Here is a 27,907-nt window from a genome sequence, read left to right on the forward strand (position 1 = left end):
AATAATTTTAATTTGAAATTGGACTATTATATGTTTAGAGATATGTTTTTGGAAATTTAAAACCAATATTAGTTTAAGTTTTATAAAAAATTACTTGAGTGAAACAGCATATAGTCAATTTTAGAATTATCAAAATTTTTTGAAATTTTACCTTTATCAATTTAAGGATAGAAAAAATTTGTCCGAATCGGGGCTTCCGATTAATTTTGCTAAAATATATCTTTTTGTCAGTTTAAAAACAGAAAAACATTTTTTTAAATTAAACCAATTTTATTTTAGACTTTTCTAAAGCTTACAGAAGTGAGAAAAGTTTTAGTCTGAACTACTAACTTAAACAAGCTTGAGGCTAAGTCTGACTTAAGAAATCTGTTCTTAACTCTGTAGAATACTCTGGATAAAGGGGTATACGTATTGCTATTATTTTTAAGAACACGGGAGAAAAAGAATGCTCGATAATACTCTTACATAATTTTTACTTTATTCTTAAGACATTTAAGGATTTATTTAACAAGATTTTTACCACGTTGCCTGTTATTACAAAATATCATTCTTCAAGTCTCAAAAAACATTTTTATTATTAAATTTAAAGACTTTCTTTTTGCATGAGGCAAACTTTAATTTGTATTCCGTGTTTTCTCATTCTTGCCCTTGAGCCAAATATCCGTTTGTTATTCCATCTTTTAAATGTATATACATATATAAATATATATATGTAGGTATATATGTATTTTTGGGCCGACAACTGCAGCAGCTTTAGCCCCCTTGTTCCATAATTTATGACCTGTCCCAATTCTCGAGAGTTACGCGCTGCTGTCATTATGAATTCATTAGCACCTCAGGCCTTGAACCGAATAAAAAAAACCTGTAAAAAAAAAGAACTGAAAACCTGGTAGAGCGAGTAAAAGCCAAAAAAAGGGAAACAAAAAAAGGACCTGAAAGAAAAAGAGCCCAAAAAAATGTTGCCGCCGCCGACACCAATGTCAATAGGTCTCAAATTAAAGTTTAAAAAACTCGACCGACCACGCCCACGATGAACCAGAGAAACGCCCATGGCTAGCATTTAAATTAGTCTGCAGGACGCCGACTTCTTAATGGCTAAATCCAGCCCCCGTTTCCATTTAACATTTGTTTTGCTTTGGTTTTGGTTTTTAGATTTGCATTCGCTGGATTTTAGTTCGTTTTTATCTTAAACCAACAGCCAAAACGATTGATGCGGATGCCTGGGAAACGGCACAAATGATGCGAGATCCAGGAGACGTGCAACTGTTAGTTGCCCCTTACTGTCCCTTGCCACAAATCGATGGCCAAATGCGTTGCACGTTTCGCCAGCTGCAGTCTCAGCTGGCTGCATTTGCAATTAGTTTAGAGAGACTCGGGACTTCTTTTTTTTCTCTCAAGAACTTAGTGATTTTGTGTGACGCTAAATGGCCGTGGCACTGCAGCAAGACATTTTATGATGTCCTAGTGTGAGTGTATCCTGACTTGTTTGCTTATCCTTGGCAATGTCACCTTTAAGGCGTTCTGCTAAGCAAAATCAACGTCACGTCCTTTTGCCTTTGCCTTTCGATACGTAAGACCATAAAAAAGGCTGCGCACGACTTGACGAATAGTTTTGCTGACTGCTGCAGTAAGTAGCTCCCCTTTCTCCGCACCACCCTAACCCCCCACCACTATACACACCATGGAGTCGTCCTCCTGCACGAGTGTGTCTCTTCAGTCCAGTTCAGTTCAGTTTCGTCCTGACTACGTGCCTCAGCTCTGGTTACAAGTTCAAAGCATTTTGTCGTCGTGGAAGGTCACAAGAGGTCAGATTTTGGGTCCATGTGACAGCTACAGCTTGTTTGTTTATCTGTCTGTCTATCTCTAGCTCCATGCCTGACGATGGCAATTGACAAATTTTCTATGCATTCAATGGCAAAACTGTTGCACTGATAAGGGGAAACCAATTCAGTTTGGGGGGGGGCCTAAAACAAATTTAATATAGAAGATTGAATAATCACATCATAATGTAATGTGTTCAAAAGTTCAGCCCCAACAGAAAACAGAAATGCGTCCTGGCTCAAAAAGTAACGAAAGAACATTGAACGTGTTGCTTGTTTGTGTTGGATTGTTTCTTCCTCGATGATAATCATCCTTCGGGTTTATGCTCTTGCAAATTTAAGCTTCTCGTGGAGTTCCCGGTCCATTGTCTGGGTTATCCGTATCCTCACCACTTTCACCTCCAGAAACGTTTACTTCCTCAGGTTTAACTGGTTGTCCCTGTGAAATTGTAAATTATGAACAGTTCTTTGTATCTTACCTTATAATAGTACAGTGGACCCTCGGTAAACGAACACAATTGGTTCCAGCACCATACCAAAAAATGCAAAGGACAATCATTCACACTCGACTGCCCTATGTGTTTTCGGGCTTTTCCCTCGGCTGTTTTCGGCTATATCCATTGGCAATTATTCGGTTCTTCAGTTAGCCGGGGAGTTCGTAAACTGAGGGTCCACTGTATAATAATACTTACGCAAACACAATTAAAATGCAATCCTCCCAAAAAATAGAACAGCACACCAGCGAAAGTTAACAGGATTCCAAATCCGACTCTAGAGTCCTGCAGGACGCTAAAAGCACCTTCAGTAACAAGGTCGAGCCAAGTCTTTTCTACTTTTGGTTGGAAAGGCTTGAATAAATTTAAAATAATCTCGAACATTTTTTACTACTTTTTTCTTTAAGAAATTGTTAAATAAAATATATATTTTTAGTTATAGACAATCGACTAGCTTATGATGAACTGACTGAATATGTTTCGTTTCTTGACTACCTTGTACTTTCAAGAGCAAATCAAGGCCTACTAGATTAGATTACTATATTTCATTGCCTACTACTCAATTTCGTTTTCTACAAATTTTGAACGAAATGATAACACTTTGTCGATATCCGTAATGGATATACCTCAAACGAATCGATAGATAAATGTCGATGTCATAGGAACTAGGAAAGTGTCATGGACTAATTTAAACAAACTTAGTTTTCTAGGTGAGAAAGTTTCTTATCAGAATTAGATTATCACAAGCAGAATTAAGTTTTTCCAAGAAATCCAGATTTGAGGGGCTAATTTTTAAGCTAATTAAAGTAAACGCAACTCTGAAAAGTTAAGAAATCGATGAATGCTTTTACCTTTGCAAAGCAATGAGAAACTCAAACACTTTTCGATTAACTAGATTTCGTTCATTCAACACATGCCACCTGCTTCACCTTTTCTGGATCTGGATATACATATAGTATTAAATCTTAAAATATAGGTAATTATCTAGTAGGTATATTTTAAATGTCAGCTGTCTTTATTCTCACTTTCAACACAGAGTGAACTTTTCAAACAATTTCAATCGATGTGCAAATGGTTTTCCGTTTTCTTTATCTTGTTCGAGGACAAATTCAATAAGTCAAAGTTCAGCATTTTGTCATCTGTCTCTGGGTCGCTCTCACCTGCAAGAGTCACCACATACATATGTCTCTTTCTCTTTCGCACTATGTGTGTGTGTGTTTGTGTCACGGTGTCCTGTTTCGCAAAAACCATCACTCGAACACCCCATTCACCTATTTTGTTGCATTACGTCTCCAAGTTTCTACCCTCACGGCTCGTCGGTTCGTCGGTTTGTTTCACTTCAATCAGTTGTCGGTCGACTGCTTTCGTTAAGTGCCATCTTTGCATGAGAGTTTCCCGCCAGCTCCTCCTGCACCTCATTCTGTCTGTCACTTGGCAAGAGCACACGCAATGCATACCACCTCCCTCACCTCCCTTACCACCCTCACCTCATCTCATGTCCTCTTGCAAATCATTTGGGTCTGTCACAGCCGTGATTTGGACTTTTGATTACTTGATTACGTTTGCAATGCGTTTCCTCTTCTATCTCCGTTTTCCATTCTCATCTCATCTCATTTCATCTCATCTCCAACCTCCTCTGACAATCGGCGGCTTCGTCAATGATTTAAATGGAGGTCAAGTGGTACTCCCCATCCACTTGCCTCATCCCTCCCCACACTCAGTTTGTCTCTGGTGATTGACACTCTACATGAAAGTTGCCTTTTAGCCCAGCTGTGCGGAGTATGTTTCAGTCAATCTTTTAGCCAAAATGTAATTTGCACATTGATTACATTGAAGGGAAAATGAGCTCTTCGCTGCAATTTGTTGCGTAAATGAAGTAAAACCGATCGGCAATTTGTTGATAGTTTTCTTGCCCCCAAACTCTACTCCAAAGCTGAATGAAAGACAATGGTTTCAGTAGACGCATGGAAGTAGAGGAGAAGCGATGACTAAAGGCAAAGAGAAGAAGACTTTAAATATAGCCCACGAAGACTAAACATTATATATGTTCTTGATCACGTAACCAATTTGCTTACGACATAAAATAATCAATTGGCGAAGCACTAAAAGCAATAATTATGTATACGAGCTTAGGATGTTAATAATAATAAGATGCATTTAATTGCATTGGAGTAATAATAATTACCTTAGACCTAAGGGCATTAAATATAGACATTAGAGTACCTTTTCTTATAGTTTCAACTTTTAAGTCCTTTTTTACTTAAATAGCTTTAACTTTGATTAAGTATTTTACGATGACGCATTGAAAATGGTAAATAATATGACATAAGAATAATTTCAGATGGTGAATATGACTTTTTCAGTATAAGCAAAGCTCCTGAATAAATCGTATTTTGCTTTAATAAGTTGTAAAATTGTGAATTCATCTGGTTTTCAAATATTCTGAGTTCCTCCCTTTCATTCTAAAGTACTCGCAATCAGACAAAATTTAATCCTTAATCGATATGGGTCAATGAATGCTAAAAAAGGACCCCGAGAAGTTTGGAATGTAAAGCGCAGTTAATATTAATATTATTAATCCATAAATAGTTGAATATAATAAAAGGATCAAATGAACAAGGTATTAATTGCGATGTCTGACTGACTTTTTAAGATTGTCAATCTTCTCTATGTTAATTAAATATAAGACTTTAAGAATAAACGAAATAATTATCACAAAATCAAAAACTTTGAAACATAAGCCAAAATATTTACATTATTTTTATTGATGGATCCAGGGATAGTGGGACACTTTCCCAAATATGGATATTTCATTAATTTTTTAACTTTCAATTAAGAATATATATTTTTTTAAGTTTTTTGCTTCTGCAAAAGAATGATAAAAAAATTAACAAATTTTGGTTTATTTCATTGCATTTCCAATAACATAATTCAGATATTACTGATCACAACCGGATAAAGAAAACGTTTGAAATCAGTCAAAATGGTTGGTGACAGGGTCAAAAAAAAAAAAATCAACAGAAAAACTTGAAAAATAATCAAAATTTGGGCTTTAAGGAATCAAAACAAATTAAAAAATGTGTTTACTTACAACTTAATTCACTTCCTTTAAAAGAAATTTTACAAAAAGTGAGAGAGGAAGTAATGACTAGAAATAGAACATTTTCCACCTTGGAAAGGGCTACTTTTGTATCAAAAGAAATTTTATGAAGAAGCCATCAACTTCACTTGATTTCTCCCCCCGAATGCTTTAACTTTTCGCCAACTTCCCGCTGCTCACCTCTCCCACATTGCTCCACGTTGAATAGCAAAAACCAACAAGCCAAGTTAATTGTCTACTCACATAGCCAAAGGCTATTAACTTTCCTCACCCCATGCTGTTGATATGATAATGATGATTATAAATAAATCAGTCAATACTTGTTCGCACAATTTTCAACACTTAGTTCATATAGAAAAACTTGAACATTTTCTGTTGTTGGACCCCCCGAAGCTAAAAATAAAAACAGCTACGAAAAAAAAAGGAAATATATTAAGTCAGCAAGTAAAAATTAATTGCTGGCTTCTTGGTATTTTAAAGAAAATAATTCATAAATTAATTTGAGTAGTGGAACGGAAAAAAAAATAAAATAAAATTCAAGTAAACAAGTAAAAATTTCGTTGAACGAATTATGAAAAATCACCTCATAAATTTACAACAACGTGAACACACACACACACACAACAATTACTAGGAGGAGGTGTAGTGGCCAAGATTGGCGGGGGAGGGGATTTATGTATGTGGTTGTTACGTGACCCGGTCGAAGAGTAAACATCAGCAGTTTGTTTTTCAACAATTTGGCAACCTTTTTGTTAACAACTTATCAAAATTATGACAAAATTGCTGAGAAAGGAGTCCCCCAATAGCATGGGTTAAGGTTAGAGCGGCCTCCCCCTGCCACTTGGTCCCTTATACTTCTCTTAACCATAAGTTGATTGGCATTCAAGCACTTCATTACAGCAATTGGGGCCCCCTTCCTGGCAAACCTTGTGGGCTCTTGCTGCTGTCTGGGGCGCCGCGAATTGAAATTTCACGCAAGTTAAGCACTGAAGGAGTCACTTGCAACAGCCATGCAAAGGACAGGGAGGACATTCGGCGGGTTGGCTAGGAGGGGAGGCAGTTGGTGTATTGGGAACTGCAAGAGCAATTTAAATGTCGACCAGCGCCTGGGCACCGGACATGCTGCTCCCGTTTATTTCTTTTTTTCTCTCTCTTTCTTTTACATTGTTGACCGCTGAGTGATGCAGGTTACCACCTCTTTTTGGCCCTCCTCCTGCCACCTCCACACCTCTTTGCTTCGCGTTTTTCGCGCCGCGCAAGCCGATAATTTATTAAAGGCGATTATTATGGCCTGGTTCGAAAGGAACGAATGAACGAACGAACGAGTTTCTCGTCTGGTTTGCGTGTTGTGGTTATTTACTGCCAAAGGGAGAGTTTACCCAATACCAATGGGAGTTCTGTCCCCCTTCCCACCTTTCCCTTCCATCATACTTACCCCTTCTTTTCTTTTTTTTGTCCCCTCTACACATATGCGTGTTGTTGTTGTTGTTGTTGTACTCTGTGGTATTTACATATGAAATGTGTTAAATTGAGCTCTTTTTTAGCACAAGTTTGTTTTAGCGAACAAATTGCTGCTGCTGCTGTTGCTGTTCTCCCCACCCCCCACCACTCTTGGCCTCCCCAGGTTACCTCAAACCTTCTCGTTTTTTGGAATTATAGTTTCAACATTCCAGCAACTCAACTGCGGCTTTATAATCGGGCGCCGATTTGATTAAAAAATCGCACAATCATCGCCCAAAGGGGGAAACCCAAGCAGCCACAAAGGACCTCATGCTCCGTCGACTCCTTTAACTAATGAAAAATTTGCATATCCTTGCAATAGAGGGGAGCGGAGAGACAGAGCTAAAAATGAAACTGTAAACGGTGGGCGGGGGAGGTCAGGGAAGGATAAATGGAAAAGTAGAGTGCATTCAACTGTGAGCTTGTTGTTTTGTGAAAGTTGCAAGGATAAATTTAATCGCCATTTATTTCGCTTACCAAAGGAAAACTATTTAATTGATGTGCATCAAAAAAGAAAGGGAAAAGGGAATCATTGAAATATTTCCAATTGCCATTCGAAATCCTCAATCTTGCCATCTTCGATTGACAAGATATCTTTTCGCTCTGGCTTCCTAATCAAACAGGCTTATCCCCGGCTCGGATTTTTCTGTCCAGTCGAATCGATTTCCTGTTGCCTGCTTCCGCTTGCTGTTTCTGTTTCATCCTTTTGTTTATCTTCTTCGATATTGCCGATAATCGTTAGCCCTAAGCCTGACACAAATCAAATCACTTCAACAGCGGCGACTCCAAGTATTGTTGGCCAACTGGTTAAGCTGTAAATACAATACTATTTACTTACAATCAGTTCTATCAGCTGTTGCTCAGGCGAGGTTTTCGTCGATAATAGGCCCAGCGGGGGGCATTAAATCCATTGGGTATTAAAGGCGAGAGCAATTTATTTGAAATTTAATAGCAAGAGTTGATGAAAATACTCTAAGGCAAAAAGTTTTAACCATTTTACTATTCTATAATAAATTGAATGCAAATGATGAGGCACTTATTTTAAAATTAACTTTTGAATATGAATTTATTTACTTTCTACTGCAAGTATTTCATAATTTTCTTAACCTTTCGATGCGCTTTGTGACATTTTTCTTAGGAAGTTTTGCCTTCTCCACCAATCTAAAAGCCCAAACAACGAGCTAACTTTCATTTACTAGGCCCATGCAGTCTTTGATCCCAGGGACCTTTACAAGCAACTTATTCCCTCCCTGGAGCCTTCTTGTTGTCTATAGTTCAGAACTTGGAGGCGGTTGGAGGTGGAAAAGTGCAAGGCATAGTGCGAGAAAATCGCTTGAGCCGGCTTAACGAGGCTTGTAATTGAATTATGCGATTTTATTGTGATTATTTTCAGAGCTCAGCTGGATCTGCTCCAGTCTGGCCTCGACTTGTGTGTGTGTGTGTGTGTGTGTGTGTGTTGGGCTTGAAGGTTTTTTAGTCGCATCAGTTACCAGTTTCAGTTTCAGTTTCAGTTTCCTTTGCCTTGTCACTTCTGAGTAATGAGATACATAAAAGTTATTTAAAACTTTTAAATCCGCGTCGCTGCCTTTTACTTGCCTTTCGTTTTCATTTTCATTTCCCTTCTTCACATCGACCTACTCCTTCTTCTTCTCCTCCTCATCCTTTCTTTTGGCTCTTGGTTCTTGGCTCTTGGGCTAGTTAAACGTTTGAAAAGTTTGCCAACAGAATTGCTGAAATGATTTGGAAAATTACAACAACCAAGTGACAGAAAGGGGAAGAATGCTGGGGAAATACAAATGAGTCGACGGTTTTACGGCCCCGCCACCGCCACCGCCACCGCCGTCGCCGTTTGGTGTTGCTGTTGACAAAGACAGAGCCAATCCTCCATCCAGCCACCAGTTACCACCACTTGGTTGGTTCTATGTGTGTGTGTGTGTGTGTGTGTTTTTTTTGTTCCATTTTCCTGTAAGGAACGACGTTGTTCGTGCATATTCCACATGCCAAGCCAAAGAAAGGGTTGATTGGCATTTCTCGCCGAGTAAGCAAAAGTATTTTTTTTTTTTGTTTTGCCCCCTCTCCCTTTCTCTCTCTCACACACATAGGCAAGTGTTTCATTTTTTGGCTTGATTGCTAGGGCTCTCTGATGGTAGTCGGTGTTGGCCATGTTCATCCTCCATTCCTTTACTGTGTGTGTTTATTTGAGTAGAGCCCATCTCCTGCTGCTGCTGCTGCTGTGGCCCAAAAATTCATTTGTATTTCAAAATCCCTTTTTGATGAACTCAACATTTCGTGTTTGTCTGCAGTTTTTCCAACCCCCTTCACAACCCCCTAGCACAATCCCTCTTCGACCAGCTTCTGTCTGTTGTAATGCGATTGCTACCAAAAATATTTTACCATCTACTACTTTTTTTTTTGTGCGTCTGAGACCAAAAAAGCAATTTCAGTTGATTTTGATTAGTTTAAATGGAAGCCAAAAAACTAACTTGTATTTGTCTGAAATGAGTTGTAACATGGAATGAATAAATGTCAGTCAGTTGGCCAATTATTCAATTAAACTCTTTAATTGTAAACACTTAAGTGGAGCGGGCTATGTTTCGGGCAGATTGAATTTCTTGATAATTAGTTCCGAGACGCTTGAAAGTCCAATGAAATAAAAGGATTATCTTGCTTAAAAACTGTTATCTTTAATTGCTTTTTGTCATTTTAATACTTCTTTTAGTAGTCAGGGAATAATTTAACGAGTTGTAGAGTGTAAAACGTAAATATATTTTATGGATAGATGCTACTTACAAATGTTTAGTCTTGTGACACTGAAATAGTCATGGTATTTGTTTCATATCTATAGAGACGATTACGCTGTCAAGAAACGTATTAGTTGTGAGTACTTAGATAATATTTGTATGTAACAATAATTATCTAAGTTTTCCTAATAAAATATATAAACGGCCTTTAATATTATAGACAAGTATTCACAGAAACATCTCAAAAAGCTTATTTTGCCGCTACAAGGATATTTTTTTGGATGTTACTTTACATAGCCCTTCATACTTTTGCTATACCTACCCGGACTGCTAAACTAAATTAAAAGAATTTAGGATATTTCTTCAAAGTTTGCAACAGTTGAACAAATTCAACACTCTTTGAGTTACTTTCTGTTTGAACTTTCAACTACTAAGTTTAAACTACAGGATACTTATTAGTTATTCTGATGTTTTATCATATATAATGTATAAAGAAATTCCTTTAATGCGTTACACTAAATGCATTTTAAGAAAGAAAAGCTAAATAAGATTAGTAAACTTAAGCGGCAGTAAAGTAGAGCTTGAAAATATCAAAGCATTTCGTTTTTAGGCTTGTAAGTAAAATATTTCCTCGGTATTAAAATATTTCTTTTAATCCGTAACTATCGAATTTTTATACTGATAACTTTCTTAACTATAAAATAACATACTTTTGCTTCAATTTCCTTAATTTTAAAGTCCTAAAGACTTTTCGTTATAAATTGATGACACTTAAATCTAAACATTACGCATACGCCCAGTAAGCCTACGAGTGAAGCACTTTGCATTTTAATGTCTTCAATTATTTTGTAAATGTTTTTTCTCTAAAGTCAAACCCGGAAGCATTTGACTGGCTTAATTGAGGTGCAACTTTTTGACCAACAAAACAGTTCTTTGCAGCCCCTCCCACCCGCCCCTTAGACCCCAACAAAATACAGATGGGGTAGCATCATCTGACTGCCACACGCCATTTGCTGCCATCAACAATTAACTAACGGGGCGGAATAAAAAAGAAAGATTACTAAAGCTTTTAGAGTTCTCAATTCTGAGTTCATTTCTCCCCCGTAACTTGGCTCTAATTGTACCGCATGCAATTGCAGCAAAAACTGGAGAAAAAAATGAAAGGGTTAAAGGAGATGTAAAAGCAACCTCAAAACCTTAGCTCTATACCGCAAGCACTTGCCATGGGAAAACTCCCCAATGGGGCTCCCAACATTTGTTCTTGCACCTTTAGTATTTTTCCATTTTCCATTTTCACATCGTTTTGCATATTTTTCTAGCATTTCATTTTTTGTTTTTTTCTTCGTTTTTTGTCGTTCGTTGTGCAGTTTCTTTTAAGTGAAAATTCTAAATGGTTTTTACTACCAACTGTTGGCTTTTCAGCCATTTCCTTGGCCATCCATCTATTTGGCCACCTTTTTTTTGCGTCTATCTCTATGTGTCTTCTGTCTCTGTTTCGCCCCCGAACTCTGTGATGTTGCTGCTGCCTCCTGTGTCATTATCACTGGAAGCATTTAACTCAGAATTTCGTTTTGTTGTCGCCCTTTTATTTCTGTTTTCAATTTCTTTTACTTTCGTTTTTTGTAAAGTGTAAATAGCATTTGCTGGTCGGTTACTCGGTGTCCGAGTCCATTGCGTTTGTCGACGTCCCTTTAACTAAAAAGTGATAAAAACCGGGGCGAGAAATAAGTCATTAAACCGATTTGGGTATACCCTTTTTCAGTTTGCTGACTATGTTTACTTTGATGTGGTAAACAATTTTAAACTGTCTCATTTATTTCACTCCCTTTGAACTTTGATCTCATTTCACCCTTTTCGGCTTCATATTCTTATAATTCCCAACTGGTTTAAGCATTGAAATTGATTAGAGTCTGCAATGAAGAGATAATTTTAGTTACCAATAAATGAGTTCGAACCCGTTTCTCGCAATCTTTATGAGATGCACTTTGCACATTTTCACTTTATTAAACTGTTGATATCTAAAGTTTAAGTTTCGACATTAGATTCGTGCTGTTGACCTTACAAATAACTGAAACATTTACTGTAATACTCTTCGCCATGGTATAGCTACAAGGGTCCTGCTCTTCCTGGTCCTCATTGGGCTGCTCCTTTTTGTTCTGTTCTCGTCCTGCATTGCGTTCATTTTCGTTACGTTTCGTTTGTTTTCATTACATTCTTTTTCTTCTGCTACTACATCTTTGCCTGCTGACCCTGTGGCCAAGTTAACGAAGAAGATGGTCGAGGTGAAGTGGTTTTGGGTTTTTGCGGGTTTCGGCAGGAACGGAGGATGGATGAATTCCCCTTGGACTTGTAATTTTAACCAACAAGGCGAGTCATGTACATTGGGCATTCATTATCCTGCTGCGTGTCCTGCTTCCTCTTACCCTCTCTGTCTCTTTGGGTTCCTTTTTTTTGCGATACGGGCCAATCGTCGAGAAATGCGCATAAAATTGTCTTCTATTTTTAAATATACATATATATATATACACAAGACGAAATGTTTGCGCTTTCGCTTTCCGTTTTTAGTTTGATTCCTTTGACAATTTCCGGTTTGTTGACTCCTTTTTGCTGCCCTCCGCTTGCTTGCTGTTGGTATTTTGTTTTGTTTTTATGCTTTTCTTATTTAAAAGCCATAAAATTCAGCACATGTCTTCAATTTGTGCGTCTCGGCTATGAAATTGGTCCAGTTCCTTTGGGGGCGACATTGGACAGCTTTTCTGCCCATAAAAATAAGTTAGTAAAATGTTGCTTATTGCGAAGGACTCCACTTGGCCAAGTGGATGAAGTTGTTAAAGGGCTACAAAGTGAGAATGAGAGAGATTGCAGATTTGAATCAAAAGACAATACTTTAATTGCCTCTGTCTCAAATCGTTATGATTTATTGCCCGCCACTTGTAGGAGCCTCTTGCTACCAAAATCAAATTCAATCAATACAACGCCAGGAGAAACAGAGAGAGAGAGAAAAAAGAGCGAAAACTTTCATTCGGAAATATAATTTATTATGGCTATTTTCATGTTGCTGCCCGCATTGTTCTTTACCCCCTTTCCTCCCTTTTTTTTATCCGTTCTTGCACTTGCAATTAATGTCAGACACAAGGACGATGAATAAAAAACAATAAAAGCGAATTACATTAAAATTACACAATCAGCAAAAAAGCAGCAGCAGCAAAACCAGCAGGAGGAAGAGCAGCAGCATCGGTCGAAAAGGAAGAAATGGAAACCTTGTTATACCGCATGAACAGAGGGGTACAAAAAAGAGGGAAGGAGAGTTGGCAGACGTTAAGGAGAAGCAAAAAAAGCCAACTGATTACTCAGTTGGGCGAGGCGGGGAGGGTATTGCCTCCTTGAACTGGACGGGGGCAATTGTTCAGGCAACAGGTTCTCAATTGAAAATGTTGTTAAACGAGTTTTAATTAGACAGAGAAGTGTGTTGGCCACGGAAGGGTGGGAAGGGCAGGCATAATCCCCTCTCTAAAACTGACTAGGGATTAGCGGGCTAGCCATTTCACTGTCTCTCTCTTCCTCCCTGAGACTTCAAGCTAATTTCAAATCATGAGGGGATAAAAGAGATCGAAGCGAGAAATGGCACAAATGGCATACTAATTAGTGCCCATTCTCTCTCATTTCAAATTGGCGAATGATGTGCGAAAAATGTGAATGACGTATTAGTTGAGGGCCCCTTACCCTTACCTAAAGGAGAAAGTCCTCTGCGTCTAAATCAAATCGGAAATGCAGTAAAAAGAACTTTGCTTAATTACCTTCTCTCTTTTCCTTTGTTTTCTTTTTTTCACTCTGATGCGAATTAACAGGGCGGAAATAAAAGCGGAGATGAAGCACAGCCAACAAAGAGAGACACAAGAAAGTGGCGAAAACAAAAAAAAAAGAAGGAAAACTAAACGAGATCTAATAAGTAGTAGAGAGCTAAATGTTTGACTACTTAGTTAGTTAACAATGAGCAGTTTAAAAATGGGGAAAAACTGTCCAAACAGAGGATTATTTTGGCATCTTAAAATTGTTTAAATAAGCATTTGTTGTTAGTTCCCTTTTGTTAAAAACTTTCCCAAAACAAAAACTTTCCTTTGGATATTAAAATTTGCATTTTACCTCTTTATCGATTGTTTTTAAATACTTTTCAAAGTTAAAATTAACATTAAAATTAAAATTTAATTTGTTTTAGCCATAACAAACCTTCTATTAGTTTGTTTCAATTTCTGAAAACAGAAACTTTAACTAACTTTTGGTAACTAACTGTAAGAATTTTATTTGAGCAATTTTCTACTTGAAATAATTTTCTTTGTAATTTCAACCTCGAGCTGGCTTATATGCAAGTCTTGATTTAAGCCATTTTAAGCCGTTTAAGCCTTCCTATCAAAGTCCATTTAATCATTATTATCTTTTAATAAATTAAAGTTTCACACCTTAAATGAGTATTTTAATCACAATTATCATTATATGGTATCTGAAAGTTGTACACCTTCTGTCAACTATAAGAAAACTGAAGCAAGAATTGTAAATAAAATTAAGCGATTTGTTTTAAAGCTTCTCTTAAATTAAAACGGAAAGTGTTTCAAAATTTAAATCGATTTTTTCACAACTTTAAAATCGATTTAAGGTTTTGCCTAAACAAATGTTTTTCAAATAACTTTTTGTCAAAAATTTTACAATTTGTTTTACCCTAGAATGGTTTTTAGTCAAACATTTTTTGTTATTCGTACTTTTTCATTGCCTTAAGTTTCACCTTTAGACTAGAAAACAATTAACCCAATCAAAAATTTGTTAAACATTTTGCCATTTAGATTTTTATTTTTACCCTTGAAACACTTGTAGCTAAAGCTTTAATTACAGCAAATGAAGTAATTTTGCAATATTTATCAGAGACAAAAGTAAATGAAATGAATGAAGCCATAACTGATGTGACACAGAGACCCCCACCACACTCTCCACTCAGACCTGGACACACACACAGGTGAAGACGCCACCTTGTGGTAGACTGACCAGCAGAGTGGAGCGGAGCATCTCTCGTGGAGATTGATTGAGCGTAACCTCGACGCGTTTCTCATTGTCAAGTGAATTGCTGAAATTTCTTGGCATCGTCAGTGTGTTAAATTACTGACATTGCTCAGCGGCAGCAGCAGTAGAAAAGGGAGAGGCAGGTAAAGGGAAAGCTGTGGGGGATGTCTGCATCCTATGGTCCATGTCGAAGCGATTCCAGCCAGCCAGCCAGCCAGCTAGCCAGTCAGGCAATGCATGTCCATGGTTTGGCGGTGACTTTTGAGCATTCCATTCGCTAGTTGGCCAGTTGGTCTCTGCATTGTCGTCGTCGTCGTCGTGGTCCACTGTCAGCGAACTGACAACGGAATTGATTTAATGCCTTCTTTTTTTTTACTACATTTATTTCTCTCTGTGTCCCCTCATATATGTACGTATACAGGTGGAGTCGCAGCTTCAGCTCCAGCTCCAGTTGTCTTAATTGGCCTCACTTTGGCGGTGTTTATTCATGCGTTCATGCTTGTGGCTAGTATAGGACTTTTTGTCGCTTGTCCCGGTAAACATTTTAATTATGGCCAAGTGATAGTAACAATCGAATCGGGCAAAAGGTAAGAAAAAAGCAAAATTGATAAGCGCATAATTGCCTTCAATTAAGTTGCCTGGCAGATTAAACAAAAAAAGAGACTACGACTGCAAATGATGCTTGGACACCTTGAAGTCAACTTAATTGACTTCACTTAAAGTTATCTAACAGAGAAAATGGTTTTAATAAAAGCCAAGAATTTAACAACTAAGCCATTAAAGCTTAAACGAGTTATTTGGCTGTAAAATTTATAGGTTATTCTACCAAAGTTTAGATCAAAATCAAGGGAAATCGTCAACGAAGTCATCGGCCATCAATTATCAAGAATTTGAGTGATGAAAAGACGAGGTCAACTTTTCTGTTGGCATTGATTGAAAATTTTACAAATGCACTGAACAGTTACTAACGCCCACTTTGCCACCCACCAAGAGCCTTTTGTCTTTCATTTTCAGTTGGAAATTTGCATTTCTCTTTGCATTTTCAATTTGCATCTTCGTTTTTTTTATAAATTGAAATATGTATTTATTTATAAACAGCAGAGAAACAACATAGAGAAAGACAAAAAAATCGATAAATCAACAAAGAGAGAGACCAAAATCATCAAAAATGAAACGATATTTCAATCGTCAAGCACACAAAAGTATGCTATGGAAATGGGGCAATGCCAATGCATTTTCACACCATTTAGGGTCTCTCTCTCACACAACAAGGATACGTTTTAAACTTGGCCTTTTGTTTGATTTATATGGCAAATGGCAAAAAATGTAAATTGTTGAAACGGAAATTGACAAAATGCCTAAGGGAGAAGGGACAAAAATGGGAAGGGGAGGTCAAATTTAATGCACGTCTGCTGGAAAAACCATTTAAATTGAACGAGCAAATATCTTGCATGGGTCACAATTGGTATTTCCATCAAACAAATTGAAATACTCACAGCTCGCTCACTCTCTCACTGGACTGCACTTAAGTTAAAAACGTTTCAATTTTATATAACCACATTGAGCAACCACCAAACCACCATCAGCCATCAGCCATCAACCATCCACCTCTACCCCTAACCATCTTCTCATTCTTGGAGATTCTCTCTGGGGACTTTGGTTGCGGCGTTTTGATGCTTGCGCCATAAAGTATGCAACTTCATTGATAACATTTATTTCAAATGCACTCAAAAACCACTCAATAGTATGAAATTTGTTGCAGTTTACCTGGCAAACACACACACACACACAGACAGACACACGCCCACTCACACCCACACACCTATACAACAGTAAAGCCCCCTAGGGCCAGCCATGCTCATATCGCTTGAAATGAGCATCTGTATGTGTGTGTGTGTGTGTGTGTGTGTAGCATGTGGATAAAAATATTCTTTATTATATTTCCCACATGCTTTGCATGTCTGTAACAATATATTCTGCTTTTTGTATTACATGAATATCATTCATTCATTCGTTCCTTCTTTCTCTTTCTCTCTGTCTCATTTTCAATAAAACAACAAAAAAAAACATAATCATAAAAAAACAACGAAAGAAAAGGTAATATCTCTCTATGGAATCCCAGAACAATGTGCTTACTTTTTTCCATGTGACATCCAATCGAAGCTAAAGTCAAATTTACTTTTGCCATCTGTGGGAGTTAACCTTATTTTTTGTTTTTTATTCCAGTTAAAGTTTACTTTAGTTTTGTCTAGTGCAAATTTTAAGACTTTTTGCATATGCGGCATGTTTGATACCCTGTCAATTTGTTTGAAAGTTCTAATATATGCAGCAGATTAAATTTAATGCAGTATCACTTAACTGAAAAGGTTCATTTGAAGAATAGAACTGGAAAAAATTATCTTTGCATCAATATTTGCTGACTTTTTATGTGTTACAAACCGAATTCTTTAAGTGTTTATTGCCTACTTTAGAGGGTAAATTTCCCACCATTTTATAGCCCTTGATCGGACACTGACTTAAAGTATATATAAATGACAGCCATGGTGTATTCTAAAATATTGTGTATTTTATAACGAATATCTAAGTAAGAATGATTTTAATTTTTCCGGAATATATTTATAACCAAAAATTATAATACTTGAGCTCTTTTTCTTTTCGACCTTGAATACGCTAGATTGTCTGAAAGCTTTATATTCTACCGACTGCAAGCAAGAGAAAAATCTTGGTTGGCCCATTAATTATCCTAGGGATGAAAGTTTTAAATTTTTCATAGGATAAGATGCACTTACGAGTACAACTTACATTTGAGTCTCTTCTGCTCTTATCCTTTTTTGTTGCTGCTGCTTGCCGTTACATATAGTGACCATTTCCCATGCTTTCATTTCTTACACCTTTACTATATTCTGCTGGACTTTTCAAAAGCTACAATCTTATTCTTGCATAGATCTTAAGTCCTAGTTGCTTTCATTTTTCGAGGAAGACAAGCTTTAAATTGTTATCAAGGATCACTTGTTACCTTTCTGACTCTTTCAGTCGTTTCGTTGGGGCAATAAATTTTTCTTTGCTGTTTATCAGTTTGTCATGTATTCTACCAGTTCTACGTGGTTTTATGCTAAGAAAAAATAACTCTAGTGATGGTAATTTGACGAAACAGTCGATTAAAACAATCGATATAATAGCCTATCGGTTAGTACTAGAATCCTATAAAAATAATTACTCGTAAATTTTAAAAATCTTTTATTTATTAGTTATACAACTTTTTTTCAAAGCTAACTCGAGAAGGGTCTTGTAAATTGCTGAATAAATCTTGGTGCTTGAGGTTACAAACCTCTTTTCAAATTAAATGGAAACCATTTACAAATAGAGTATCTACATGGAAAGAAGTATTCTTCTGAGAAAATACATCACATGCTCTTATTGAACCAATTTGACTTGTGGCTTTGCTTTTAGAGCTCTTAAGAAAAATTTATTCGTTTTTAATTATTTTCAAATTTCTCCATTTTCTGCCCTCGCCTCTTGTTCTTCTTTGATTATCAGTCTTCTTCCTTCTGTCCTGATTGTCTCTCTGTGTCTTAATCGTTTATTCCATGTTTGCTCAGAATTAATTGCAATTGCAAATATTTATGTTGCACATATTTGACTCAAATTGCTTTTTGTTTTCTAATTTAATTTAACAATCAAAAAACTTCAATGGAAAATTTAATATTCTTGTGCACAATAAATCAGAATAAAAGTTATTTAAATCAAATGGAATATACAATATTCACGCCTACAATTTGCTTCGAATAGGAAAAATATAAAAATTTAAAAAACTCTAAACAAATGAAATCTTCAAAGCATTGTAAAACAATTATAAACATCGTTTATCTCCCAACCCCTTTCCCCCCGGTATACTCCCCTATTCATCGTGTTCTTTTAACCATATGGTAATCTTGCATTTCATGTTTCATAAAATTTATAGTTTTTTGTTTTTGTACTTTCTAATTGAATGAACATGGTCAAAAGTTCTCCAACTCCTAGGCAAATTCATTCATTATTTGCACATGTGTGCGGATGTGTGTGAGAGAGGGCGGATGTGTGTGGTGTATTATTAAAATATGAACATTTGCCTAGTCAGGGTCGATTTTTGCATAAATTAGATATTAGTATATACATACAACGAACAACTGTTTGTCCATACGACGGAGAGAGGGATAAATTAGGTTACATCGTCAATGTTGTGGAAACTAAAATAAAATGAATAAACCAAATAACATTGCCCTCTTCTTCTCTGCTTCCTCTAGTACATATGTTTTCTCTTAAAGTCGTTGTAATACATAACTGACCTAAATTTTCAAAATTCTGCAATATCATTAATAGACCAAAATGGCAAAAAATAAAACCCATAATGATGGCAAAGAAAAGGACGACCACAGATAACAAATTACTTGTCATGAATAATAATAAAGTGCAGTGTGGTCACGCCTCTCTTACACACCCATCTTGGTCTACCCCCCACCCCCATGCTCTGTAATGACTGCGAAGGAGTAAAAGGCAAAAGAATATGCAATGACAATAATGACAATGACAATGTTGACAAGTCGATGAGCATAAAAGATGTGCGCATACAATACGAAAACATGCATAAGTATAAGTCGCATTTTCACCCGTTCTTTATTTGTAAGCGGATGTTCTGGAAAACGTTTTTGGAATTTCAAATAATTTACATTAACCATCAATTTTGGCTCAATTCAATTGAATTCCTCTTCGTTTATGGACAAATGCGACCTGATAAGTGTGCTATAGAAAACATCTACCAAATTTTCACCTTGTTATTCCGAATGAAACTCCAATCTTTTATCAACATTCTGGTCGAAAAGTATGCAACAACAAACACATAGAAATTTTGACTATTCAAAGTAATACTTCTAGTATAGCTTCTTCATATAGAAAATCATGTCAGCTAAAATGGAAACTAAAATGAGCAACTGAGAAGTCCGGTTTTTCTTCAACTAACGTGACTACCTTGAAGAAGTTACAAGTTTTAGCGAAAGCGCCAAAATGTATGCTACAGAAAAAATGGTCGAAATTCTGGTGAAATATATAAATTAGAATGCCAATAAGTAGAAAAGCAGTTCCGCCAAACTGAAACAATGAACAGAAATTTCATTACCGGACCCTGGCTTGGGCTGGGGGGTAGATGAAGACAGAAATTGTATGGATGGATAGATGGAATTGCTGGTGAGGGTGGAAGGGGCGATATGGAATGGGTTTCGACTATAGCCGGGTGCTTGTCATCTTGACGGGAATTGAAATTGAAAAGAAAATGAATAAAATGTGCCTGCTTACTTGGGCACACTCACAAAAAAAAAATAAAAAATAAAATAAAAAGTAGTTCCAACAGTTGTCCTGCTGGCTGTCAGTGCGACTGTCATGTCTTTGTTGTCGCCCGCCCCGCCACCCGCTCGCTCCTCTCAGTCTGGTTGTCCTCTGGTTATTTGCATTAAAAATATTATTCATTGCAATCACAAGGATTTGCAAAAAGCGAAAAGAAAAATAAAAAGGAAAAACCAAGAGAAAATTTCTGTTCTGCAATGAGCCGTTGTCGCTACATGAAAATGCAATTGCTGTGAAGCATAAGGCCAAGAGGAGCGCAAATATAACATGAAGAGCAAGAGGTGGTGGTGGGGAGGGGATGTGGAAAGGCTTTTGTCTCGAGCGGAATAAGCGGATAATGAAATATCTGTGACACAGTTGTGTTGCCCCATTGTCCCGCCCAAAAAAAAAAAAAAAAATAGGAACGAAATTTGAGAATTGAAAGGGTTGCTAGAATTTTAGATTTATGAAAATTGATGATGATGCCACACGGAAATCTTCATCTGCGAATGTCATTCTAAGCCTCTAAATGGAAAATTTGCGAACACTTTTTGAGGACTTGCATTCCGTCTCTCTAGTAATCCACATCAAGTTACGCTCTAATGAGCATGGCCTGTGGGAATTACAAGGCCAATCAACTGACACAAATCAGACATGGAGCCACCCACCCACACACACACACACACACACACACACACACACACACACACATATCCCGCTCTCGATATGAAGCAGTTGCATCGTTGGCTAGTTTTTGGCGCCGCAACAAGATACACGACATTTTAATTGGAATTGCCACTGCCCACCAGCTGCAGCAACTCCTCCACCACCATCACCACAATCATCATCATCATCATCAGCAGCAGCACCTGGAAAAAATACAGAAGAAGAAACATGGACACGCCCAAACTGAACAAACGGATTAGCCGCTAATTAAACGCCAATTGGAAATGCCTGAGGGAAGCCAAAAACACAACAGAAAGAGAGGGAGAGATAGAGAGAGATGCATAGACAGTTAAAGCGGGAGTTCGCTTTGACCACCACAACCATCATGTGTCACTGATCTAAATTTATGCAAATTGCCAGCTGCAAATGCCTGCAAGAGTTTTGAACCCTAGACCCACCCACCTAACACCCAGGACCCAAGCTCCGCATCTCGCCATCCTCACATTGCCACACATTTCATTTTTGCACGCGCCTCCAGTTGCAACAGCAGCTCTTGGTGCCCTTTTTAATGGCTACTGGAACAAGAGTCGAGGCCATTCATTTGGGTTGCATCCGCGCTGATTATTAAATCACCAGGAGCACTAGCAATCTGATATGCAAAATCTCGACTAGCTCAGACAGAGAAAGTGTGAGAGAGATGCCAGACGGCAAAAACTACTTCACTTCCACTCCAAATGCAGCTTCAGCTGGGAGCTAGGAGCTGGAGCTCGAGCCACTGGCTCTTCCATCCTGTGTTAATTACAGCTTCAGTTTGTTCTCTCTCGGAACTTGTTAAACACAAGAACACACTGGCTGGAAAATAAAAATAAAAAATGAACCAAAGATTTCTTCGTTTCTTTGCTTTCTCGCCAGTTTATTAGGGAGAGAGAGAGAGAAAAAGAGGAACTGGGGCCGTGAGGCTAAGAGGCACCAAAGCGAGTAGCTTTGCAATTAATTGGAGCTTAGTTACCAACCTGTTTTAACAACCAAGATGACGCCCAAGTCAAGTGAGTGTAAAGCTACTAAACAACAACAACACAAACCATTCAGAACCTTTTCTTTCTCTTCTCTATTCCTTCAAGATCAACACAGTTGCCAGACAACAGATATTAAATATGGGTTATGGGTATGAGTATAATTGAGTTCACTTAGATGTCAGATATATGCAAAACTGTGATTCAGTTATCAAAACGAATAGAACATTTGCTTAACTTAACTAATAAAAATGTTTCTGAAAGACCGCATCAAGGGTTTTGCACCAAATATTTTCAATTTGGCTAAGGATTATAAAGGAATCATGAAACTATCCGATCCCTATCGATTCCTTTAGTTTGAAAATTCATCAATCCGCTTAAAGTGAGACATTTTTTTTCTCACTTTCACACACTGAAATATCACTCTGAAAATACACATTCGAAAATATTTTAAAACAAAATTCTTGTAATGGCTCTTGAGCAAATCTGTGGAGTGAATCGATTGCCGTTTATGAAACGTTTCAATGAACTTCAATTAGAATGGCAAATGGAACAACTTGAACAGGCCACCAGTAATTTTCGTAATCCCTATGCTCTGAGTGCTCCACCTTTTGAGCAGGTTAGTCAGATGCATTTAATCCATTCATAACTTTTATTCCTTTTTATACTTTACTAGCCAGCTGAAAATTTACCCAAACTCCTCGCGCATTGTAATATTCAAATGGATTTTGCTCATGGCACAACCACCTTGGGCTTTATATTTAGAAACGGTGTCATTCTTTGTGCAGATTCTAGAGCCACCTCTGGACAATATATTGGTTCGCAGACCATGAAGAAAATTGTGGAACTAAATGATTACATGCTGGGCACTTTGGCTGGCGGCGCAGCGGATTGCGTCTATTGGGACAGAGTGTTGGCCAGAGAGTGTCGGCTGCATGAGTTGCGTTTCAAGCGGCGAATGACAGTGGACACGGCGGCTCGTAGGATGTGCAACATCTCAGCGGAATACAAGGGAATGGGTCTAGTGATGGGCATGATGTTGGCCGGATACGATAATGATGGGCCTAAGTTAATCTATGTTGATTCCGAGGGCATGCGTTCCCATGCCAATGTCTTTTCGGTGGGCAGTGGCTCACCCTATGCCCTGGGCGTACTCGATACTGGCTATAAATGGGACATAACTGATCAAGAGGCCTACGATTTGGCCAGAAGGGCCATTTATCATGCCACCAGCAAGGATGCCTATTCCGGTGGCATTGTACGTCTGTACCACATCACGGAGAAGGGTTGGAAAAATGTAGGCAACACGGATTGTTGGGAATTGCATGAGCAATATTCCAAAGAAGAGCAAAAGCGAGAGGGTGGCGATCATGATCAGAATCAACCGTGTACGAGTCAAACTCAACCATGGATCGAAAGAAAATTGATAGAGACGCAAATGGAGGCTCAAATGGTCGCTGCTACCACTGAGACACAAGATGGGACGAATAGGTAGATGAATTTTCCAATCTCTTCATACATATGTATGTATGTGTATGTGTTGTAACCATTTCCCATTTTGAAAACAAACAGCTGAATCTAAAACCAAAATATATGAGCAACTTTCGCTCGCTAACGAACTTTTTCTATAAATCAAAATAATAACTTCTAAGCTCCCGAACGACTTCCCAAATGGGTGTGCCAACACACACACACACAGTGCTCCATGAAATGTTGCATTTTGTGTCTTTTGGTTGTCATCAACAAATGTTGCAGATGCCTGCCTGCTACAGACTGGCAGCTGGAAGTGAAGCTGGGAACCAGGGAGAGCCTGGCCGGAAAGGCGCAACCGCAGACCTTACAAGAGCGGAAGCAGAGGAATAGGGAAGCAGAGAAATAGGGACTTGGAGAAGAGGGACATTAGGGAGTAGACCCTGCTAAGGCAGCAGCTCTAGAGCATGCGATAAATTTAATAAATTACAAACCAAATCCGCAAATTTGTTGAATTCCAAAAATAAAAAGCCAAGAGGCGGCAAATGACTAGAGATGAGAATGAACCAAGATGAAGGTGGAAGAGGAGGAGTAGAACAAGAAGAAGGAGGAATTCGCACGGCGTTTGGGGAACATGTGTGTGTGTGTGTGTGTGTGTAGAGCACGTGTGTATATCCTTAGACAGGACTAGGGGAAGGAGGAACAAGAGGCGTTTGCGTTTTGCGGGCAAAAAGTTTTACTGTAAATTGCTTTTAATCTAATGAACGTCGCCAACAACAGTAGAAAAAGCAGCAGGGAGCACCATGAGGGAGTGCCATAAGGTGGAGTGCGTTCCTTCTTTTTCATCCTCCACTCACCCCCTCCCTCCCTGATGACGACGACGACGACGTGGACGAGAACGACGCCAAAGTCATTTTTCCTCTGCGGTGTCATTAGAAAATTACTTAAGCAAAAGGCGGACTGCATATAATTGAGAGAATGGCCTGAGAATTGTGGCGAAAGTGGGAGATAATTGTGTGGAAAACGAAGGGGGATAGTTCGGGAGGTCGCAAAGGCGGATAAGTAGATGTTGGATACTCACAGCTAAGTGCATTTCATTTTGGTTTTTGTTTTTTCCCCCTATGCAGTTTATAGGTCACAGATATAACACTTGAAGCTTATTTCAATCTCAGTCTCAAAGCATTAGGCAAAGTTCAAAGCACCAAGTAGTAAATAAATCATTCTCTCATATTTTCATAACTTTTTTGCAGCCAAAACGTGTAACGTTTATCATAATGATAACACAGATTGGGATCAGAAATCATCACTTATGCATAACTCATCAGTTATGCTCATCAGTAACAGGTAGTTTTACGATCTGCAATATCGAACTGAATAGGCCATACTTCGGGATTATGGTTGGGACTATTTATTTATTGCCCAACAGTGAGCACTAAACTGCTAACTATATTTAATAACATACAATTTATAGGGAAAGTTGATTTAATTTTTATAATAAATGTCTTGAAATATATAGTTTTGGAAAAAATTGACTGACTCTAAATAATTTTGGGGAGCGTATATCATCAGAAATACTAATTAGTTTTAACATTTCACATCAGACTAATCAGACTAATTTTTGAATTAAACTAAAACTGACCAAGTAATTTTAGTATTTCATTCCTTGAAGTTTAAACTATAGCAGTTCTATCGATTGAATTTTGACACTCAATCGAATATCGATTATTTGCCGATAATTAAGTAGAGCTAGAAAACGTACCATAAAAATATAATTAATCGTATCTCAGCATTAAGATTGACATCGATCAAAATAAAACAATTAAAAGTCACTTTAAACATCGATTTTATTAGAGTATTCATTCTTTGAGATTTTAGCAATCAAAGCTAAGTTCTATTCAGATTAGTTGTTTATTTTGATGTATCTAAATTATCGATGTTACGATTTATTTTCATTGATAAATTTGCAATATTTTTGACTGCCTAATACTTAAATAGCCGAACTGAGGTTCAGATGTGAATGCACTTAAAATAATTCAATATTTTTTTTATTGCAGTTTAAAATAATAATTTACAATTTGTTCCATTTCTCTTTTTATTACGACATCTGTATATACATCTGTATATTTTGAGATCTGAATAATGAAAGACTTAATTGGAAGGGAAGGTGACAAATGCATTCGTAAGTTTTGTAGATTTTCCGATCTTTTTATGGTCAAAGGGTAATTATTTTTTAAGTTAGCAAAATCAATAATGATATCTCTCCACGTCATACTCTTAAGCTTTTTCATTGAAAAATTGTTTTCCCTTTTTAAGATTTTTTAACCGACTCCACTTTGCTTTATCAAATTTCCCCATTTTCCCATTTCATTCATGAACTACTTTCAACTCACTCGTGTTACCATTTTGTGCAATGAAATTTGCATAAAATGATTCAAAATGTAGCAGCAGCAGCAACAACAAATGGCATATTAATTGCGGGCTATCATTTTCCACCAAATTAGCTGGTTCAGAAAAAGATATTTTTACCTCTCTGCCATTTCCCCCTTCTCCCTTCCACACGCACACACACACACACACACACGTAACTAATATGCATAAAAAGCATGCAATGGCAACAAAAACTATAATTTAAATTAATTTGCAAAACAACAAGGACAGCAACAGCAACAAGAACAACAATTGCAACAGCAACAAATTTGCAGCACCTGCAATGCTGTTGCTGCTGCTGCTGCTGTTGTTGTTGTTGTTGTAGTTTTTGCTGTTGCAGTTGTTGTCATTCCACTTTTGTCAACGAGCTCAAATTCAATGAAATTTCACACTTTGTCGTTAAAAGCGCGCCGCTTGCCAAAGTGAGAGCAGGTTGAAGTAGGAGTAGGAGGTGGAACAGGAGTAGTAGTTGGGCAAAGGGGCAAGGACGGGGCATGGAAAGTAAGGCCGTTAACTGGCAGGCATAAGGATGCAAATATGCAAATGGATTTTACCAAGCGAACACAGGGGTATACAGTGTTGAGGCCGGTTGAAGGGTGGCGGGGGAGGGAATGGGCCGACAGACGAATGTTTGACAGGCAAGCGTGACTGTTTCTGCTGGGCACAGAACCCCAAGGAGGAGAACGAGGATGGGAGTAGTAAGTAGGTGATGGGAAGGGGAGACCGAAAGGTGTGAGGAATGGGCAGCAGCATCTTCATTTTAGAGTAAGCATAGAAGATACAACTGCCGCTGCTGCTGCTGATGACGATGGCGACGATGATGTTGTTGCCGCCGCTGCTGCTGCTGTTGTTGATGTTGCTGCTGTCACACAAGGCAACAGACACGCCAGCAACACTTTGCCAAAAGCTGCAATATCCAGGAGAGAGACAGAAAGAGAGAGAACGTTGCAGATGGAGGGGAGTCAGGTACATGGTTATGAGACAGCGGATGTGGACGTTGTGAATGCAATGCCTCGTTTGGCATTTTCATTAACAGAGTCGCGGCAATGTGGCAGAAGAAAGACGGCGACAACCAGCAACAAAAATGCAAATGCACACAGGCCTGGCAAAGACACGCGCTGCAGTCAGTAACAACAGCAACAAAATGAACACCCATATTAGGAACAGCAGCAGCTACAGCAACAACATTACATATAGCCACATCAGCAACATCTTCTACTACTGCAACAAGCAGAGGTTCAGCGTCAGATGCACTTCCAATTTATCAGCTCTAGTCTGTAGTCAGTTCCTCCTTCTCTTCCTCCTCTTCCTCAGTTCTCCTTTCGACCCATTTGACTGCCATAAGAGGCAACTTCAAAGCGCAGAGATGTTTGTTGCTGTTACTGATATTCTTATGGTTGTTGTTGTTGTTGTTGTTGTTGTTATTGTTGTTGCTGTTGTATGTTCTCCATTTATTGCCACTTTAGAAGGCGGCAACTGCACATTAGTTGCATATCTGTTGAAATTCACGGCAATTAGTTGGCAATGCAATATTGCTGCTGTTGTTGTTGTCGTTGCTGCTGCAGTTGCTGATGTTGCTCCTGTTGTTGCAGTTGTTTCGCCTCGTCGGCAAATGCTAAAAGACATTATGGAAATCAGTTATCAATTATAGAGTTAATTATAGTCTGCCTATATAGGAAAGGAATTTCTACTATAAATAAAAGTTTTTCTTTTAAAAATTACTCAAGTGACATTTTTGATGTGTGATTCTGTGAATTTGTTATGATCCTATAAGAAAACAAACTTAAGGGTTGAATAAACTGAAGCTAAGATAATATATTTTCTTTTAAATGAAAACAGACTTAAATATTACATCCATATTAAATTTCCATCATCATTTGCAGCATTCATTCTTTACAGATGGTCTCATTTAACTGATATTACTCATCTGATATTAAATCATTGCATTAAAACACTTGATAGATAAAATATGCGTCTAACTTCACTTTCTGCATACCCAAGTTGGTTATTTTCCCTGATATCTAAATGTCTTCGAGTTAGAACATGAAGTTGGCTATTTTCAGGACATAAACAAGATGAAGGGAAAATGACAAGACTTATTGGGATCTAGAATGGTAACTGATTACTGCTAAGCTCCTGAAGAAAAAACCAAATTGAGCTTAGAATTTGGATCAGCACATCCAAAGATAAAAATTCAAAACTAAAGTTATAAGAAGCCTTATCAATGAAATTAAAAAAACTTCCAATACTGAAGATAATTCATGATAAAATA

At 37.7% G+C, this 27,907-nt stretch overlaps 1 protein-coding gene across 1 annotated transcript; it reads left to right on the forward strand.

Moving 5' to 3' along the window:
* Positions 1–22,113: 22,113 nt before the first annotated feature.
* Positions 22,114–23,357, forward strand: LOC6639699 (proteasome subunit beta type-5). Its single transcript, XM_023181885.2, has 2 exons — positions 22,114–22,357; positions 22,415–23,357. The coding sequence occupies exons 1-2, from the start codon at positions 22,208–22,210 to the stop codon at positions 23,231–23,233; spliced, it is 969 nt and encodes a 322-aa protein (XP_023037653.1). The 5' UTR covers positions 22,114–22,207; the 3' UTR covers positions 23,234–23,357.
* Positions 23,358–27,907: the final 4,550 nt, after the last annotated feature.

This window comes from Drosophila willistoni (genome assembly GCF_018902025.1).
Source record: "Drosophila willistoni isolate 14030-0811.24 chromosome 2L unlocalized genomic scaffold, UCI_dwil_1.1 Seg196, whole genome shotgun sequence".
Classification (NCBI taxonomy): domain Eukaryota; kingdom Metazoa; phylum Arthropoda; class Insecta; order Diptera; family Drosophilidae; genus Drosophila; species Drosophila willistoni.